This window comes from Mesocricetus auratus, unplaced genomic scaffold (genome assembly GCF_017639785.1).
Source record: "Mesocricetus auratus isolate SY011 unplaced genomic scaffold, BCM_Maur_2.0 Super-Scaffold_100004, whole genome shotgun sequence".
Lineage (NCBI taxonomy): Eukaryota > Metazoa > Chordata > Mammalia > Rodentia > Cricetidae > Mesocricetus > Mesocricetus auratus.
The window spans coordinates 111,596,168-111,616,868 of record NW_024429189.1 but is presented as its reverse complement, the minus strand read 5'-3'; the positions used below and the strand labels follow the sequence as shown (position 1 = coordinate 111,616,868).

General features: G+C 42.7%; 1 protein-coding gene across 2 annotated transcripts in view; it reads right to left on the bottom strand.

Moving 5' to 3' along the window:
- Slc24a3 (solute carrier family 24 member 3) overlaps positions 1-20,701 on the bottom strand; it is a 490,244-nt gene that overhangs the window by 119,711 nt on the left and 349,832 nt on the right. For both annotated transcript variants that reach the window (XM_040746432.1, XM_040746431.1), the window contains 2 exons: positions 9,500-9,584; positions 9,041-9,144 (listed from right to left, as the gene is read on the bottom strand). In XM_040746432.1, coding sequence (XP_040602366.1) covers positions 9,041-9,144; positions 9,500-9,584 — 189 coding nt within the window. The remainder of the gene's footprint in view (positions 1-9,040; positions 9,145-9,499; positions 9,585-20,701) is intronic.

The window sequence follows — 20,701 nt, the reverse complement described above, 5'->3', positions numbered from 1 at the left end:
TATGGGGCCCTGAGCAGTGGATCAGTGTTTATCCCTGGCATACAAACGGACTTCGTGTGTCCATAACACAAAGAGGGATGCTCTCTCAGCCTGGACTCTTAGGGGAGTGCCTGGACCCTGCCCTGAGCGAAATGACAGACTCTAGATATCCCCTATGTGGAAGGAAGTGGGGATAGGGTGGGAGGCTGGGGGGATGGTGAGGGGTGCAGGAGGAGGGGAGGGAGAGGGAACCTGGATTGACATGTGAAGCAAGCTATTTAAAATTAAAGTAATAAAAAAAAGTTAAAAAAGAAAGGTGTTGATCTGGGAAGGAGTGATGGAATGGCTGTTACATGCCTGGTAGCTTAGGGTGTGAGACTTCTTATCTAAATGGACTCCTTGTAAAAACTGGAGAAAGCAGCAGGCATTTCTATACCACTGCAGACCTTGTAGTCCCAAAGCCTCTGATGCACTAGTGAGGTGAGATTATTAAACATTTTGGAGCCTCAGTTTACTCTTTTGAAAACTGTCCTCCTCAGAGTTATTTGAGGACAATGTATCTAAAGATGCATGGATGGTGTCCAGTGCATGATCAGCATGTGCTTGTTATATGGGCTGAAGTTCTGGACTGAATATAAAGGAGAACAGCTGAGCATCAGCATCCTCCTCTCTCTCTCTCTCTCTCTCTCTCTCTCTCTCTCTCTCTCTCTCTCTCTCTCTCTCTCTCTCTCTTCTAATTGTGGATAAAATATGGCCAAATATCCAATGCTCCTGCTGGCAGGATTTCCCTGCCACAATGGACTTCACCCTCATACCGAGAGTCAGAACAGACCCTTCCTTAGGTTGCTTCTGTTTGGTCTTTTTGTTACAGGAACAAGAAATTGCCCTGTGAAGAACTGACTTAGGTCTCAAAGTTGGTCTCTCCTCTTAGAAGGATGCTCTGTGGCAATGGAGAGAAGACTTTGGGCTCCCTTTGCATTGGCAGTCAGCCAACCCTTAAGATGGCCATTCCAAGGAGGCAAGCAGTGACCTGAAACTCACTTTCCAGGAGCAATGTGAAGCTTAACATGGAAAGAATGCTCACCCCACCTTCCAGGGACTCCAGCTTTTCACTTCACATTTCTGAAAATATGCATCTTGGATCTCAGTTATTGCTAAGTTTGCTTTGCTGGGCACAAGGGCACCAACCTCTTCATTTTCTTTGGCACAGTTGAAGAATGTGGTTTCTGAGTACCTCCCTTGCAAATCCAAATGAGGGCAACAGCACTAATAAAACATCTCTATGGCCACACTAAATCATTTCTAATGACCCTACTCTATATTGATTTGGAAATTAAAACAAATTGGACAGAAGGACTCAGAGGAGTAGTAAAGTGCAAAGATTTAGAGACTGCCAGGACAAGAGAGTAAGGAAAGGACAAGGTCCAAATGACAGCACAAACACAATTATGAACATACTTTTCACCAAAGAAAATGCCAAATAATCTTGGGGAGAGATGTTCAGGACCATACCTCTAAATGAACATACAGAGAGGCATTCTTCATATTTGTTGGAATGATTATGATCATAAGGTAAAGAAGTAAAGTAAAACTGATCACACCGAGTGCTGGTGATGATACAAATAACTGAGATCTCACTAATTAGGGGAGGGAGGGAGTATGGATACCCACTTTGAAAAGCAGTTTGGAAGCTTATGATTCAAAAACAAATGACAAATATACCATGATAGCCTGAAGGCAAATGCCCCTCCCCAGGGGCCTATGGTTTGAATGCTTGGTTTCTACCCAGGTAGTGCTAGTTTGGGAGGTTCTAGAAATTCTAGGGCTGGCATCCATATCGAGAGTGTAAGTCACCAGGAAGGTTGTCAGGTGTGGATTATTTCTGTTTTCTTCTAGACTCACCCTCAGACATCTGTGCACCAAGCAGAGTCTCTGCCACTTGTTCCCACCACCATGATGCCCTTCTCAGCTACGCAGGGTCAAGAGACCATGAACCCTGTAAACCATGACACAAAATAGATCCTTTCTCCCACACAACATACATGCACATGTGCACACACACACACACACACACACACCTTGGTTCATTAATCTTCCTTGGTTATGTAGCCAGAAATTACAGCATATATCCATATGAATACCAATGGCGGCACTGTGTGAGGCCAGCCCAGGAAAGAAAGCCAGTGAGATCCAGCACAAATTCAGCCAGTTCATCACTGACTCTGAACTGCATGACAAGGAGGGGTCAGAAGTTATGCTTTTTGATAGGGGATGTCCTTCTGTATACATTTCTCTTATTGGTTGATGAATAAAGCTAGACAGGCAGGATGCAGCCAGGCAGGAAAGATAGGTGGGACTACCAGACTAGGAGAATTCTGGGAAGAGGAACACAAAGAGTGAGTTTCAAAAGAGACGCTATGTAGCTGCTAAGAAAGCAAGAGGTCCGGGCATCACTGCGTAAGCCAAGACCATGCAGAGATACATAGAGTAATAGAAATGGGTTAATAATTAACAGAGAGCTAGCCAATAAGAAGCCTAAGAAATAGGTCAAACAGTTTATAATTAATATAAGTCTCTGTGTGTTTATTTGGGAATGAAGGGTTGCGGGACTAGCTGGACAGAAACTTCCTTCTACAGCTTTAGGGTGTGGAGTAGATCAGATTCTTATCTCTAGAGAGAAGACACTAGTGGGTGGTTCTTGCTAACTTAAGCTAATCTGGTAACTCTAGTCAAAACAGTCAAATCTGATGGGCCCATCCAGGTTTTTGTCTGATGATATTAAGTAGGGGCTTGACGGTAGTGTGGACAAGGTGATATTTTCTTGGCCCAAGTGGTACGTGTATATGAGGCCTGAAACAGCTACAGTCTTTATTTTTTTCCATCAGAGAAAACCAATCTGAGGAAGAGGACAAAGAACAACAGAGTCAAGAGAACAACAATGGGGCTAGAACTTTGGTCAAATCATACACTTTCCTGTGTAGTTTTTAGAGGCACCATTGAACTCTCTTTACTTAAGTGTTATTAAACTTGTTACTAGAAACTGAAAGCCTCTGCACTCATCTGCAAGTGGAACTGGAGATAGGTCTGATTTCAAGAGATGGGGATACCCAGGGAGGTGATATCACTAGGATTAGATGGAAAACAGCCCAGGAACCCAGCCTGCTATAGGACTGGGCATCCCAGAAGGACTGCTCATGCCAGAGGGCTCCTTGCCCTCAGAGCCAGCACTGGTATGAGTGGAGCTGAGCCTGAAGATAGGGTTTAGCAGCTTAAGTCACTACTCTAATCTAATTGGACTGGATTTGCATTCCATCTCCTTATGCAGGAGAACCTCTGTTTTCCCAGGTGATAGACGGCTCCACGGGTCAACTCTTGCCCAGGTCCATCTTTGCACCATGAATGCTGCTGTCTTGTACCATGCATGAATGCATCCTGACCCAAGGAGGCCCCTGATCCTCAGTTTTCTAGGGGTCACTTCAGCTCACTCTTGTCCCATCATCTCCCTATTTGCAGTAGATAGCTGCCCTTCAACCCTGGGTTTGGAATTGGGAGTGTGTGGTTTTCATTCTCACTTTTCATAGTCCCTAGACAGTTTGGGGATCTGAATTGATTCCAAGAATTGGAACGTGATAGATGATGTGTTCAGTTTTATCTGGAGAACAATAACCTGAGAATTAGTGTATATAGGAGACCCACGTCGTGTCTTCTATTATGTTCATCAACCCAAATTTCCATTATTGGTGAAGCAAAAGCTCAGCAGCTGGGGCTTGATTCATCTGTGGGGACTGGTCTACAGGTACGCAGTGATCTCACTTAAGAGGCAAGAGAGCTGGGTACTTATCCCCCAACTTCACATTCCATTCCATATGAGTCCTGGTAAGAACCATAAGTCCCTCAACATTCCGGCTTGTTGGGTGGCCAGGTATGGATGATGCTTTTTGGATTGCAATAGAAGCTTCTAGATATATCTCAGCTGTGCTGAGTGCTTCCATCATCCATTTTGGGTCCACTACCTTGCTATGTCCGTTTCTTGCACTGTTCCAAGTCTGATAACCCAAACTTCTAAAGAGCACATAAAATCTCAGTCTAATGATGAGAGTGCAATAGTTCTATCCAGAGGTTTTATAAGCAGCAGTTCCTCATATGGATTATGTCGTCAGTAGATATGTCTGTTTTGGTCTTACCTACCTCAGCAGACCCCTTTTCCAAATATCTAGGGTCCATTTCCTAATCTGTTGATGAGGATAGTACTATCCTGTACCTTAAAACTCAGTGGGTACATTTGTACAAATACTCACAGACCACTGGTGGGTGTGGTATCTGAATCAGCTTATTGAATAGTGTAGCTACTTGTCCCCCCCCATCCTACGATGGTTTGTAATATGAGTTGTGAAGCATGCATTTTTAAAGTTTCTATTTAATGAAGCTATGACCTGGGGCAGAATTAGCTATCAGAGTCACTGTTAATTTGTACTTTTCTCCCCAGAGGTTACAGGACATGCGGTATATACCAGTTTTCCTTTAATACCTTATTATTTGGACTGAGAAGACGGCTATGCTGATAAAGGGCTTCCTTACAAGCACACAGACCCCAGTCTGGGTAGTCGCTGTATGTGGCAGTGCACATTTGTAACCTCAGCATTGGGAGAGCAGTCATGCTGGTTGATGGCACTCTGGGTTCAGTGAGAGGATAGGTGGAGAGTAATTGAAACCCCTGATGTTGACCTCTGACTTCCACACACACCCAAACCTCACCCACATGTGCACACACCCACACCGATGTATATATATGTATATATATATATATATATATGACACACACATCAAAAACATTATTTATACAACATAGTCCAAAATGATAAATATACATGAGGAATTACATGCATTCACATATTAAAATGTTTTAAAACATTATATAATATACAAGTAGCTTCATGAATATTATACCTTGGCTAATCCTAAGATTTTTCTGGCTTTTATGTAAATTTACCAATTATATCATGAGAATCATAGTTTCAGTAAATTCATAGTAAATTGATATACTTGGAAGTGGGATCAGTCACTTTTGGAAAATGAAAAATCATAATCTTTTAAACCTTTAAAATCATTTATTTATTTGTTTATTTATTTTGTGCTAGGGATCAAAGCCAGGGCCTCACACACACTAGGCAAGCACTGTGCTGCCACAGATTCATATCTATAATTTCTTACTTGTCCACCTGGTCCTCACACTTGTATCCATCAGTGGAGTTGAAGAAGGGGTCTAGACAGCTAGCTTATTTTGAAGCCTTCATCTTGTGCTTGCCACACACTCTATGGGCCCATTCGCATCTTTCCACCTTTGCACGTCCTTAGGGTAGGCAACCCTTGCATCTCTCTGTCTGGGGTTTTCTCTTAGTCCCAAGGTCCACCCTGACTGTGGCCACCCAACAAACTGGAATGCTGAGGAACTCATGTTCCTTACCAGGACTCATATGGAGTGGAATGTGGAAGCTGGTGGATAAGTACCCAGATCTCTTGCCTCTTATGTGAGATCGCTGCGTACCTGTAAACCACTTCCCACAGATGAATCAAGCCCTAGTTGCTGGTAATGATAACTTGCTCATTAATGCTTTTGTCTGCAGCTTTCTCTTCCCTGTCTCGCTTCCTCAATGTCTCACTTGTGTTCCCTGGGGCAACCTTTCAAATTAACTACTTGCACTTGACTTCTTGCCTAGATTCTTCTTCTGGGGATATTCAAATGAAGGCAAGCATCAACTCGGATGTATAACCTCTTGGTGCTGCTCTGTTTTGTGTAAACGAGCCAACTCAGACAGGGTGCTATTTGAAGAAAGGCAAACGTAGCCAAGATTAGATGGACCTCGCCAAAGAACATCAGGGACATTATAAGGATGCCAGGAGCCAATGTGGGAGCTTTTATAACAAACCGGAGCCATCTGCCAGCCTGTAATAACCAGAATATGAAAGTCCTAATCTGGGATGCAGTTAAACTGTTTACTCTCTGTTTGTGGTTATGTATTTAAAGCTTAACATGCTCTGAATGGTGGATTTAAATTCATAAGCACATTGTCTTACAAAATTGGCATTTAGTCTTCTTAATGCAATATGCAAAATATATTAGAAGGTTGCGTCAAGACCTGGATATTTTCATTTTGTTGTTATTCTTTTTTGTTCTTAAGGAAAAACTGGGAGGACCACAGCTCTGTAAATGTCTTGTGGGACACCCACAACCTCTTTCCAAGCCACTTTCTGAGAGGCAATTTCCTCCTGTCCCATATAAACTCCACAAAACACCTCAGGCGATCACAAGGCATTGGGTATGTTTGTAAACTGTGAATACAGCAGCCATTCAATTACATCAAATTCATCAAAACCCTAATTGAGACAGAAGCTCAAGCCTTACAGCTTAATGACTTTCATTTTAGATGGGCGACAGACTTCCTCATGTACTGCCCTTTAAGCTGAAATGCATTTAAGAAAGGCCCATGGGTGCTCACTGTAATTCTCCTAGCCAAGTGAAAGCACAGAACAATATAAATAATAATGCCAAGTGGTACCCATGACTAGATTTATTAATGACTCGTTGCCTGATTCCTGTCCTTTGTTGTGACATCCCATGGCATCAGCTCTGCTGTCTGGGAATGTGTTCCCCTGTGTGAGGCTAGACAACTCTTACTTCTTGACAACTATTCTTTTCTACCACTCCTGAGACTTCCTAGGACTAAGTATTAGTCCTCTGATCTCATTATGTTAATATATCATTTTGTTCTCATTTACAAGACCTTCTTTCCTGACCTCTCTGCTCCCTGACATGTCTCTGATGGGAGCCACAGACACCCTAGTCAATTGGTCTATCAGCTGAGTGACCAAACCTTCCCAGGGACCTAGGGTGGAATCTGGTAGTGGGGACCTCAGGATGAGTATACCAAGAGTTGATAAAAGTGTCTAGCTTGTATTTGCTGTCCTTGCAGACCAAGTGCTATTATTAATGTCAAATGTGACAGGTTTCAGCACTCAGAAGTAGGGATGCTTATACCCACTCTATAGATGAGAAGGACCAGGCTTTAGTAGCTAAAATAACTTCTCTAAAATCACCCAGTTAGCAAACAGCCGAGAAAATATGCAATCCCAGGTTATTCTGACTCTTTGGCCTATGCTACTCTCCAAATACAATCTTCTGCAAAGATGTAAGAGATTCTATAAAAAAGGCAAGTGTGGATGTATTTGGAAGTCTCCAAAATAAATAAATAAATAAATAAATGAGTGAATGAATGAATGAATGAATGAAAAAAGGAAGGGTCACCATGATGGCTGCTTCCAGGAAAAGCTCTGGTTGTTACCTCTCTCCAGTCACATGGGTCTGTGAGACCAGCCAGCAAGGACCTGGAGGAGGCAGAAAGATGGTTGCCAACAACCTGTGCATAAGCATGAGCAAGTGTTCTAGCCAAGCTTGTGATGAGTGCTACTGCTGATGAATTACATGTCACAAACATACTGCAGTCATTTCATAAGTAATTAGCTGTGTGGCACTGAGTAGACACCACCCAGTCATTTGTTTCATTTCTTTACATTATCTCGTCCCCTTCGGGCTTGCTTCAGAATCAAGCTGCAGGTACAAATGACTAATGAACTAATGACAACACTAATAGTGGCTGGGCTAATAATCATACAGCTAATGGTGACAATGCTAATTAAGAAAGTGCGAACAGCAACAGCTTCTGCTGGTGTGACTATTCATCTCTGGAAGGCAATGGTGGTCTGTCAGGCAGGGGAGAGTGACAGCAGGAAAGGCAGGCATGTGGCCCATTCCTTCGGTGGTGCCACTTATGTAGGAGAATTCAAGAACACTGCAGTGTGGACTCATTACACTTAACACAATGGGTCATCAAGAAAGCAGAGAATATTCAGTCAAGTGAATGGGACAGACCTCAATCATCATGAACAAAGCACCTGCCTGGAGTTTTTGAGAAGTAGCCTGTCCACCCGGGAGCCCTAGAGCTGATGCTGGACAAGATCAAGGTGTGCTTCTGCCTGTCATTTGGAAGGAATAAACACAAGCAGGCAGACCAGACAAATCAGTTAGCATGGAAATGGTGACAGGAAAAATGGACCATAGAGAATAGTGGTGAATTCTATGGGAACTCTTAAGTGTACATTTGAAGGGCAGACATCATGGCATTCTGAGCAGCTTCTGAGAGACACAGAGGCCTGAACACGTGAGGGTGAAGGACACCAGCATCTGTCTCAGCCCTGTATACCAACCAGTCACTTTCAGCAGGGCATGGCACAGGCCACACTGAGGTTCCTGATTGGGTGAAGTGGACTTCCAGGTCCCTCAATATTTAATCGGCCACTTCTGGAATATTAGAACTGGGTTTCTCGAGGAGATGTTGAGTCTTGACTGTTTAGACATAGAACTGAGGATCACATTTCTGATGGCGATTTTCTGAGGAAACTAGATATGAGAGTCTCAGGGAAGCTTCATGCCCTGTGAACCTTTAGGCTTTGACCTTGGCTTCCCAGCAGCCTCACACTCTGATTTCTAAACAAATTTCTGAGACTATTCAAGAGACACTAACATTCATGAGGGACGGTGCCCTGCCCCAGGATACCACCAGACTACAAAAGTTCCAGCAGCTGGCAGAAAGGCAACATCCTGAACTGTGACAACTATGAAGAATTCTTTAAGCAGAAAAATCTTGTCTCTTTTTCTTCTCCTTTTTATCTTATTTCCTCTAAGGCAACCATCACATTGGGAATTATTTTAGCTCATTGTAGTACAGATCAGTAGCTCTCAAAATGGGGATGGCTGTCACATTTTCAGTTCACAGTTAACATTGTCAGGCTGGTTAATTTCTCATGTGGAGCTGGAAAGTCTGTATCCTATCAATCTGGAAACCAAATAACAGTGGCTTCAAGTGTCTGATGGAAACCTTCAAATCATACTGCCCAAGGCTCCAATGTGAGTCAATTCCAAAACGACAATCTCCTGCCTCAGCTCCACATTCCCAACTTCTCAACAAGTCATGTACAGCCATCACATAGATGTCATCAGCCTTACCTGCCCTGCAAAGAGCCCACAGACACCAATGATACACAGGATGTTGAACACAGCAGAGCCCACGATGGTGCCGACTCCCACATCACCCTTGGTGATGAAGACTCCTGAAATAGACCAAAACCAGTCTGGCTGTAGTGGTCCAGTTGCATCTCAAAGAGAACCTGAAGGACATTTCCTAGCTCTAGACTATGCTCAGGATCCACAGGAAATAGCTAACCACTGGGAGGAACTTTTGAACCCAGAGGAGAGACTTTCCCTTAGTAGCACTGGGTCTGGGTCTAGGACAAGTTTACACACAGTAAAAGGAATGAATGACCACAGCAAGTGGGAGGCTCTGCTTGGGCTCTGTGAACTTCACTGCTGGCTAATGGCAGACAACCCAAATTTGAGGGCCTTCTTCCCCAGAACCCTTTTCTCTCACATAGGAAAGGGCTGAGATACCTTTCTAGTGTCACCTACCTATGACCGACGTGAACAGCTCTGGGGCTGAGCTGCCTGCTGCCATAAACGTGGCTCCTGCGACATCTTCACTGAGGTGGAGGCGCTGTGCAGGAACAAAAACAAGACAGGTGAGTTGAGATTTTACCTGGGAACACATGTGACTCTGGCTCCCCAGGTCCCAAGCCTTGAGGAAGGCAGCACTAGGACTTCAGGGGGACTCAGGGGCTGGGTTCAGTCCCTGTCATTGTCCTCCATTCAGAGTTTGGCTGTTTCCAACCCTCACTTACAGGATGAGCAGATTATAAGACTTCATTAGCCAAAGGCTCTGCAGAAGATTTAGGAGTACACAACCCAAATGCACACAGGGGCAGTTGTGCCAATGACCAGGAGGGTGGAGTGGGAAGGTGAGAACACTGTGAACAGTGGTGGGTAGTTATATCCATTTCTCATGACAGCTCAGCTTCCTAGGTGTTGGCAGATACTCTGATTTTTAGGACGGATGTGGGTAATCTTGAATCGTGTGCAAAGATCATGGCTGTTACAGATCTTCTACTACCTCAGCTCACAGCAGCCCATTTTCAAGCCCATAAATGTGCCTTTGGAGTCACCCTCCTGAAGCACAGTCCCAACCTTTGACCTTCAAACTCAGGGTGACACAGCAGGAGAGAGGACTCGAGACTGAGTAGAAAATTATTCAGCTCCATATCTTTAGGGACACTCCTTATTCCTCAAGTCAACCTGTGTGTTAAGCCAGAAGATGATTTTCAGGAACACAAGACAAAGGTCCCTTGGTGGTTGGTTGGTATGTCTACCTTTCTGGCATCCCACCATTGATGTTTTGCGGCTCTGGAACCAGGCTGGTGGGAAGGCTTCTCTCTACACCCCATGGCTCAGAAAGTAAGCTGCAGTTCCCTTCTGGTGTCAGGGCATAGACTGCAGTTTCCAGTTTCCTCTTGTTCTCAGTAGCATGAGTGGCTGCACTTCTATGCTTGGCCACAGAGAGGCAGTATGTCCTTGGAGGAGCCTCAGAAAGGAGCATTCTCTTTGGGATCCTGGGATCCTTGTCTCTCACAGTTAAGGTTCATGTGAGTACTAAGGAGACCCTGAGATGGTACTTCAACACTAAAAGCTAAAGCTGGTGGGGAAGCCCCAGGCACTTGAGTCTCAATGGATGGGGATGGCTAGAAGCCAACTTGACACTGGAACCAGGAGGCCAGGAAGCTCAGTTTCCAAGAAAGCCCTGGTTGCTGTACTTCCCTGCAGAGCACTACTGGCTGGTTTTCATTGTTGCTTATGAAGCTTGGCTTTATGTCTAGTTTCTCTCTTGCTTCCAGATACTCTTCCTTTCTTCCCTCCTTTATGACTAATTCACTCAGACCTGGCAATACCTCACTGGACTCTGAGAACCACTAGTCATCCTGGTCTTGTCCCCTCACCCTCCAGTAGAGAGGTGAGTTCCAGTGACTCTTCTAGCCCACCTCCCCCTCTTTGAGTCCCTGGCCCTCTGCCGCCAGACCCTTCCTGACACAGAAGCCTGCAGAGGAACTTGGGGGCAGAACAAAGCAAGCAGCCTCATCGGCCACCACTCCAGGCTTACCCCTCCACCTTCCAGGAGAGAGGGAGAGGGAGAGAGAGAGAGAGGAAGGGGGAGGATAGAGCCTTGAACCCAGGAGAGGGAGAGACCCCACCTATACCCATTGGAAGAAGAGATGGGGAGATGACAGTATAAGAACACATCCAACAACAGAAAGACTTATATGACACCACCAGAGTCTAGGGACTCTACACCAGCAAGACTCGAACATCCCAATGCAGATAAAACAGAAGAAAATCACCTTAAAAACAACCTCATGAAAATGATGGAGGCTTTCAAATAGGATATGAGAAAATCCCTTAAAGAAATGGAAGAAAAACAAACCAAAAATGCAAGAAATCAACAAATCTCTTAAAGAAAACAAGCAAAGCCAAGAAAAAAACAATCAAACAGATGAAGGAAACAATTCAAACAGTTCAGGACCTGAAAACTAAAATAGAGACAATAAAGAAAACTGAGGGAATGCTGGGAATAGAAAAGCTAAGTAAATGACCAGAAACTACAGATGCAAGCATAACCAACAGAATACAGGACATGGAAGACAGAATCTCAGGCACTGAAGATAAACTAGAGGAAATAGATTCATCAACCAAAGAAAATCTTAAATCCAACAAATACTTAACACAAAATATCCATGAAATATGGGATGACGTAAAAACACCAAGCCTAAGAATAATAGGTATAAAAGAAGTCTATCAAAGGTGCAGAAAACATATTCAACAAAATAATAAAAGAAAACTCTCCCAACATGAAGAAGGACATGCCTATGAAAGTACAAGAAGGTTACTGAATACCAAATAAACTGGACTGAAAAAAAGTCCCCTTGCCACATAATATCAAAATACAGAACATACACAATGAAGAAAGAATATTAAGAACAGCAAAGGAAAAAGGTCAAGTAATATATAAAGGTAGACCTATCAGAATTACACCTGACTTCTCCATGGAAATTCTGAAAACCAAAAGGTCCTGGATAGATGGTCTACAAGCACTAAGAGACCACAGATTCCAGCCCAGACTGCTATACCCAGCAAAACTCTCAACTACTCTAGATGGAAAAAACAAGATATTCCATGAAAAAACCAGAATTACACAATACATATCCACAAATCCAACCCTATAGAAAGTTCTGGAAAGAAAACTCTAACCCAAGAAAGTTAACTACACTCACAATAACATAGGCAATAGACAATCTCACTTTATCAAAAGGCAGAAAAAGGGAAAAGACTCACACACAAGACCACCACCGAAAACAAATATAAAACAAACATGGATCAACAATAAATGGTCATCAATACCCCTCAATATCAATGGTCTTAACTCACCTACAAAAAGACACAAGCTAACAGAATGGATACAAAGAGAAAATCCATCATTCTTCTGCATACAAGAAACACACCTCATCTTCAAAGGCATATGTTACCTCAGAGTTAAGGGTTGGGAAAAGATTTTTCAATCAAATGGACCTAACAGGCAAGCGGGTATAGCTATCCTAATATCTAACAAATTAGACTTCAAAATACAAGTAATCAAAAGAGATGAAGACGGACAATTCATATTCATCACAAGAAAAATCCATCAGGATGAAGTCTCAATTCTGAACATCTATGCCCCAAAGACAAAGGCACCCACATTCATAAAAGAAACACTCTAAAGCTCAAATCACACATTAAACCCCACACACTTGTAGTGGGAGACTTCAACACCCTACTCTCACCACTGGACAGCACCACCAGACAGAAACTTAACAAAGAAACAAAGGAACTAACAGAAGTGATGACCCAAGTGGGTTTAACAGACATCTATAGAACATTCCATCCAAACACAAAAGAAAATACATTCTTCTCAGTGCCATATGCAACCTTCTCTAAAATCAGCCACATACTTGGTAATAAAGCAAACCTCAAGAGATACAAAAAAATTGGAATAACCCCATGTATCTTATTGGAACACCATGATTTAAAATTAGAATTCAACAACAACACAAATTGCATAAACCCAACAAACTCATGGAAATTGAAAAATGCTCAATTGCATCACTCCTGGGTAAAGGAAGAAATGAAGAAAGAAATCAAAGACTTCCTAGAATTCAATGAAAATGAAGGCACAACATACCTAAACCTATGGGACACACCCTGAAAGCAGTTCTAAGAGAAAAGGTCATAGTAAGTGCCCACATGAAGAAACTGGAGAATAGCCACACTAGAGAATTAACAGAACACCTGAAAGCTCTAGAACAAAGAGCAGCAAATTTACCCATAAGGAGTAGATGCCAGGAAATAATCAAATTGAGAGCTGAAATAAAGTAGAAAAAAGAAAACACTACAAAGAATCAATGAAACAAAGAGTTGGTTCTCTGAGAAAATCAACAAGATAGCAAACCTTTACCAACCTAACCAAAAGGCAGAGAGAGAACATGCAAATTAACCAAATCAGAAATGGAAAGGGGGACATAACAACAGACACCAGGGAAATCCAGAGAATCATCAGGTCATACTTTGAAAATGTGTACTCCACAAAACTGGAAAATTTAAAGGAAATAGATGATTTTCTGGATAGATATCACTTACCAAAATTAAACCAAGAACCAATAAACAATTTAAATAGACTTATAACTCCTAAGGAAATAGAAGCAGCAATCAAAAGTCTTCCAAGCAAAAAAAGTACAGGGCCAGATGGTTTCAGTGCAGAATTCTACCAGAAATTCAAAGATGAGCTAATACCAACACTCTTCAAATTGTTCCACACAATAGAAGCAGAAGGCTCACTGCTGAACTCTTTTTCAGGAGGCTATAATTACCTTAGTACCCAAACCACACAAAGACACAACTAAGATAGGAAACTATAGACCGATCTCCCTCATGAACATTGATGCAAAAATACTCAATAAAATACTGGCAAATCGAATCCAAGAACACATCAGAAAAATCATACACCATGATCAAGTATGTTTCATCCCAGGGATGCAGGGATGGTTCAACATACGAAAATTCATCAAGGTAATCCACCATATAAACAATCTGAAAAAGAAAAAAACCATATGATTATCTCACTAGATGCTGAAAAAGCATTGACAAAAATCCAACATCCCTTCATAATAAATGTCTTAGCGAGATCAGGGATAAGAGGAACATACTTACACATAATAAAGGCAATATACAGTAAACTGATAGCCAACATCAAACTAAATGGAGAGAAACTCAAGGCGATTCCTCTAAAATCAGGAACAAGATAAGGTTGTCCACTCTCTCCATATCTCTTCAATATTGTACTTGAAGTTCTAGCTAGAGCCATACGACAACAAAAGGAGATCAAGGGGATACAAATTGGAAAGGAAGAAGTCAAACTTTCACTATTTGCAGATGATGATAGTTTACATAAGTGACCTGAAAAAGTCTACCAGGGAACTCCTACAGCTGATAAACACCTTAAGCAAAGTGGCAGGATACAAGATTAACTAAAAAAAATCAGTAGCCCTACTATATATAGACAATAAAGGGGATGAGAAAGAAATCAGGGAAACATCACCCTTTACAATAGCCACAAACAACATAAAATATCTTGGGATAACTCTATTCAAACAGGTGAGAGACCTGTATGACAAGAATTTTAGTCTTTAAAGAAAGAAATTAAAGATGATACCAGAAAATGGAAAGATCTCCCATGCTCTTGGATAGGTAGGATCAACATAATAAAAATGGCAATCATACCAAAAGCAATCTACAGATTCAATACAATCCCTATCAAAATCCCAGCACAATTCTTCACAGACCTTGAAAGGATAATGCTGAACTTTATATGGAAAAACAAAAGATCCAGGATAGCCAAAACAATCCTGTACAATAAGGGAACTTCAGGAGGCATGCATCACCATCCCTGACTTCAAGCTCTCCTATAGAGCTATGGTACTGAAAACAGCTTGGTATGACAGGTAGACTAATGAAATGGAATTGAAGACCCTAATATTAACCCACACACCCATGAACACCTGATCTTTGACAAAGAAGCTAAAACTATACAGTGGAAAAAAAAAGCATCTTCAACAAATGGTTCTGGTATAACTGGATGCCAGCATGTAGAAGACTGCAGGCAGATCCATATCTGTCACCATGCACAAAACTTAAGCCCAAATGGATCAAAGACCTCAACATAAATCCAGCCACACTGAACCTCTTAGAAGAGAAAGTAGGAAGTACCTTTGAACGAATTCCTACAGGAGACTGCTTCCTGAACATAACACCAGTAGCACAGACACTGAGATCAACAATTAATAAATGGAACCTCCTGAAACTGAGAAGCTTCTGTAAGGCAAAGGACACAGTAAACAAGACAAAACGGCAGCCCACAGAATGGGAAAAGATATTCACCAACCCCACATCTGACAGAGCTGATCTCCAAATTTTACAAAGAACTTAAGAAGCTACTCTCCAAAACACCAAAGGATCCAATTAAAACGTGGTGTATAGAACTAAATAGAGAATTCTCAATAGAGGAGTCTAAAATGGTTGATTAACACTTAAGAAAGTGCTCAACATCCTTAGCCATCAGGGAAATGCAGATCAAAACAACTCTGAGATACCATCTTACTCCTGTCAGAATGGCTAAAATAAAAAACACCAATGACAGTTTATGCTGGAGAGGATGTGGAGAAACGGGAACACTCCTTCACTGCTGGTAGGAAGGCCAACTTGTACAGCCACTTTGGAGACAAGTATGGAGATTCCTCTGGAAAATAGAAATCAGTCTACTACAAGATCCAGCAATTCTGTTAGGCATATACCCAAAAGATGCACATTCATACAATAAGGACATCTGTTCAACTATGTTTATAGCAGCATTATTTGTAATAGCCAGAACCTGGATGCAACCTAGATGCCCCTCAACTGAAGAGTGGATAGAGAAAATGTGGTACATTTATACAATGCAGTGCTTCTCAGCACAAAAAACAATGGAATCTTGAAATTCGCAGGCAAATGGATGGCACTAGAAGAAACCATTCTGAGTGAGGTAACACAGTCACAAAAAGAGAAACTTGGTATTTACTCACTAGTATATGGATTTTAGCCATGGAGTAGGGGATTGCCAGCCTACAATCCCACTGCCAGAGAGTCTGGGAAACAGGGAGGACCTTAAGAGAGATATGTATGGTACCCTGGAGAAGGGGAAAGGGACAGGATCTCCTGAGGAGATTGGGAGCTTGGGGGGATTGGAGGGGAGAAGAAGGGGGAAAGGAGGGGAGAGGAATGGGAGACAAAGAGAGGGGGAGAAGAGGACGAGAGACGAGGACATGAGGGAGCAGGAAGGTTGAGTCAGGGGAATAACAGAGGAGAGCAGGATGAGAGATACCATAATACAGGGAACCATTATAGGTTTGAGAGGAGATCTGACATTAGTGAGATTTTCAGAGCTCTACAAGGATGACACTAACTGCCAATCTAACCAATAGTGGAGAGGCTACCTCATGTACCCCAGTTTGGTGACTGAGAGGCCAGCAAGGGCTGATCCAGACCCCCTGAACATGGACATCATTGGCAATGATGGCAATCTATGGGGGCTAGGATCATAGATCAGTATTTATCCCTGGCACACAAATGGACATCGGGAGCCCATTCCACATGCTCTCTCAGCCTGGATACATGGGGGAAGGCCTAGGCTCTGTCCAGGATGGTATGATAGACTTTGAAGATCCCCCATGGAAGGCCTTACCCTCCCTGGGGAGTGAAGGGGTGATGAGGTGGGGGTTGGGGAGGGGCTGATGGGAGGGTGTTGGAGGGGAGGGAGAGGGAACTGGGATTGACATGTCAAGCAAGGTTGTTTCTAATTTAAATAAAAAACAAATAAAATAATAAAAAAGAATTACTAGTCATGAAGTCCTCTTCCCTCTGCATTGCTAGTTGCTATAAGGGGTAGGGGCAGGGAGACTCTTCCTTAGCTTCATCCTGAGTGGAGAGTAATTCCTGCATTCCTTCACTTCTGGACACCCTGGGCTCCCCATCAACAACATGTCCTGTTGTTCCCATTAAGGTTCAGTAGCTCGGGCATTCTCTGTCTTTTCCTGAAATGTTAGTCAACAAGACTTTTCCTCCAGATGCAGCTCCTTTGGCCCTCCCCTCCACATGACCCTGCCCTGGTATCATGCCAGCATCTTTCTCAAACCCTTCTCTCTGCATCATGTCCCGACCGGGTTCACATAACCCTCTATGAATATAGTCAGCATTTGAGTTAGTGGAGATTAGTTCTGGGAATGCCTCCTTTCCTGCAGGACCCAGATACCCAAACTTAAGCATTGTTTAAGTTTCATATTAAATAGTGCAGTGTTTGCATTTAACTTATAAACATTCTACCATATACTGCAAATCATCTCTAGATTACTTACAATTCCTAATACAATGTAAATGCCATATAAAATATTGTATTATCCAGAGCAGAATGACAAGGCAGCCTATTTGTCCCATGCTGATGAAACTTAAAAAAGTGTTTAATCTGAGTTGAATGCTCAGATGTGGAACCTGTATATAGAAGATAGAGTCCTTCATCTTATCAGTGGTCTACAAGCTCATGGGTGGCCAGGGCATAGAGCTTGGCTGGCGCAGACCTTAGTTGAGTGAAGCAGGGTCTGTCATTCTCTTCTCCAGTCCAGGAGGCCCCACTGCTGCTTTTGTAACACATGGCCCTATAGCCTTCTCATCTTGACATTCAATATCATCATTTATGCACATGCTCTGGTCAACCTAAGGTCGTTATCCCTGATCCCCAGGAATGCTATGCTGCTCCCCTTGCTGAGCCCTTAAAACACCTCTCCTGCTTTGTGTCAGTGTAGCAGAGTCTGAGGCTGTCTTTGCCTTTTGAAGACAAAGGATTTCTCAACATTCCAACACCTTTGTACGTTCCATGATGTAACCTCATGGCTGCCTAAGATTTAGTGACTTATCTGACCTGCTGTTGGTATTCAGGCTCATCATATTGGCATTCTTTTCTCTTCCCTGCCCAACATTTTTCCTGGCTTGAACTTGAACCATTCCCCACCTCCAGCCTCAGCTATGATTTATTGAGTAGAGTGGATTTCTTCATTTTTCACCAACGTTCAATCAAGATCCCTTTAGAGCATCTCTGCTTAACACCAGAGTTAGTCTGAGAGCAAGCACCAAGCACACAGCATCACCTCTCTATAAAGAGATTGGGAGAGTAAAGGTAGTATGGCAAGTCCCAGGCTAGGAAGCTCTACCAGGCCATAATGGGTGGTCCTGAATCATGGTCCCCCATCCTTTGAAAGAATGGAACATCAATGAGAGTTGAGTACAAGCTCTCAGAGACATAAACATGGGATCACCAAGGAGATACAAACTCTGTTTTCATTTTATCCATGTCTACAGACATGCCATTTGCTCAGCAGCTAAGATGGCTTTAAGTACATGGAGCTGTACTCGCGGAGACAGGCTTGTGGCATGACATGCTTTCTTGTAACTTATTTTGCTTTTAAAACTGGACTTGGTTGGGAACAGGAGCATTCTGGGAAAGAAGGCCCCTCATTTTCATTCCTTATCCCTAGGTAGCTGTGGATCCTCGAGGTAGAGCCAGTTCTGAATAATCCTGATATAAACTCTTGCAGAACTGCAATAGGTGTGACCATGATCCAAACTGGGCTCAGATCATGACTCTGATCTTAAACAGCTGTGTGACGTGGGGACAGGCTACTAAGTCTCTGAGCCTCAGTTTCTAGATTCCTAGAGAGAAGCTGACTGTGGTCACCTGGTAGGGTCTTAGATGTGGTTAGAGGATGGTCAGTCACACCACACTGACTTAGCAACACATCCAGTTTCCTGCACCCAGATGACCCAGTAAAAATAGCATCTTTACCCCATTAAATTTTCTCTTCTTAACTTTAACAAGTTGCTATCTGTATTTATAGGATAAGATATAATAAATACCTCTGCTATTAACAGCAAACATACCACATTGAAAGAGGCAGAAGAAAATTTTGCTTTATATAAGAATATAGTAGTACCAACTGGTGGTAAGTGGGCCTCTGTATACTTAATTATTGACTTAACTAATCTCAGATGGCAAATACTCATGGGGGCAAGAAACAACATAAGCCTGTATCCTTACTAAGAACACACTATTTTTTTCTTCATCATTTCTCTCTGACAGATATTTACATAAAACTGACATTATACAGCATAGGCTAGAGGTGGTTTAAACTTTACAGTCCTCCACTACTTTAAGAAGGGAGTTGAACAGTCAAGAATATGGAGCCAATTCTCCATGGATACTGAGCAATCACAAACATCCCTACTACCAAGCTGAACACTCCCTTGCCTTTGCCATAAGGTGATCCTGTTCCATGCTTGGATCATTGTGACAATCACACCCATACTAGAGTACTGTGCATTCCAGCCACCACCCTACTTTCCTTAATCTACTGTCACTGCAAAGACGAATGAATGCACTCCTATGGCGTATCTAGGGTTGCTGTGCAATGATTGTTTACTTCTAAATACAAAAGTGAACAAATGTCCAGGGCTTGGAAGAAAGTGCTTAGGTGAATATAATCTTCAAAGTGAGATTTCCAGAATCCTCAGAATTATCCAAGACCTGATTAGAAATATAGATTCCGACTGCCTTCTCTGTTGGTCTTTGGGATCTACTGAATTGGGTGCTGTGGATGGAGCAAGAAGGGGCCACAAGGCTTGATGGCTACTGGACTTTCAGATGGGACGCTCAGATAATGAATTAAATACAATAGATAAGACTAAACACAAAGCCTGCATATAAAAAGGATACATTTCCAGACAGACAGTGGGATGAAGGCGACAAGAAAACAAATGCTTTCTAGTAGAGTAATAAAGAAACCTAAAGTTTATTTATTTATTGCATGTGTGTGTGTGTATACATGTACATTTGTGTGTATCTGTGTATGTTTGCACAGGTTCCTATGTTCAGGTGAAGATGCCAGGGCACACATGTGGAGGCCATAGGACAACTTGTTGGAGTCTATTTTCTCCTTCCACCATACGAGACCTGAGGGTTTAACCTAGGTTGTCTGACTTGGTGGCAAGTGCATTTACCTACTGAGCCATCTTGTCGACCTCTGAATATTTTTTTTGAACTTGCACTTCAGCCTGGCAGTGGCTGTGATAATGTGAATAATGAATGTACAACACCCTGTGCCCAGTTCTCTTGCCCCAGTGCATGCCAGGCCTCCACCCAGGGTGTAAACAGAGAGTTAAGTGTTAGGGAAGCATGCGGTGATGGTAGGTTCTTACCTAACAGGACCCCAGAGGGAAGAAATGGAGGAAAGGAAGGTGGAGGGAAGGCTAGGGAGCAAGCAGCAGCAGAATTGAAAAAATGGGGGTGTGGGAGGGGGCAGTACACAAAGTCTAATCCTTCATGCCTGGGGTGCCAATTGTGGGACCAGAATTATTTGTATAACTATTTATATCTGCAAGGAACACTCAGCTTTGGTCTTGTCATTATTTCCTAAACAACATAGTGTATCATCTGTTTCCACATGACTTACATCAGTGTAGTAAAGCACACAGGAGGATATACGCAGGTTGTTTGTAAACACTACACCTTACTACACACATTTTATGTGCTGGAGCAGCCACAAATTATGTTGCTGC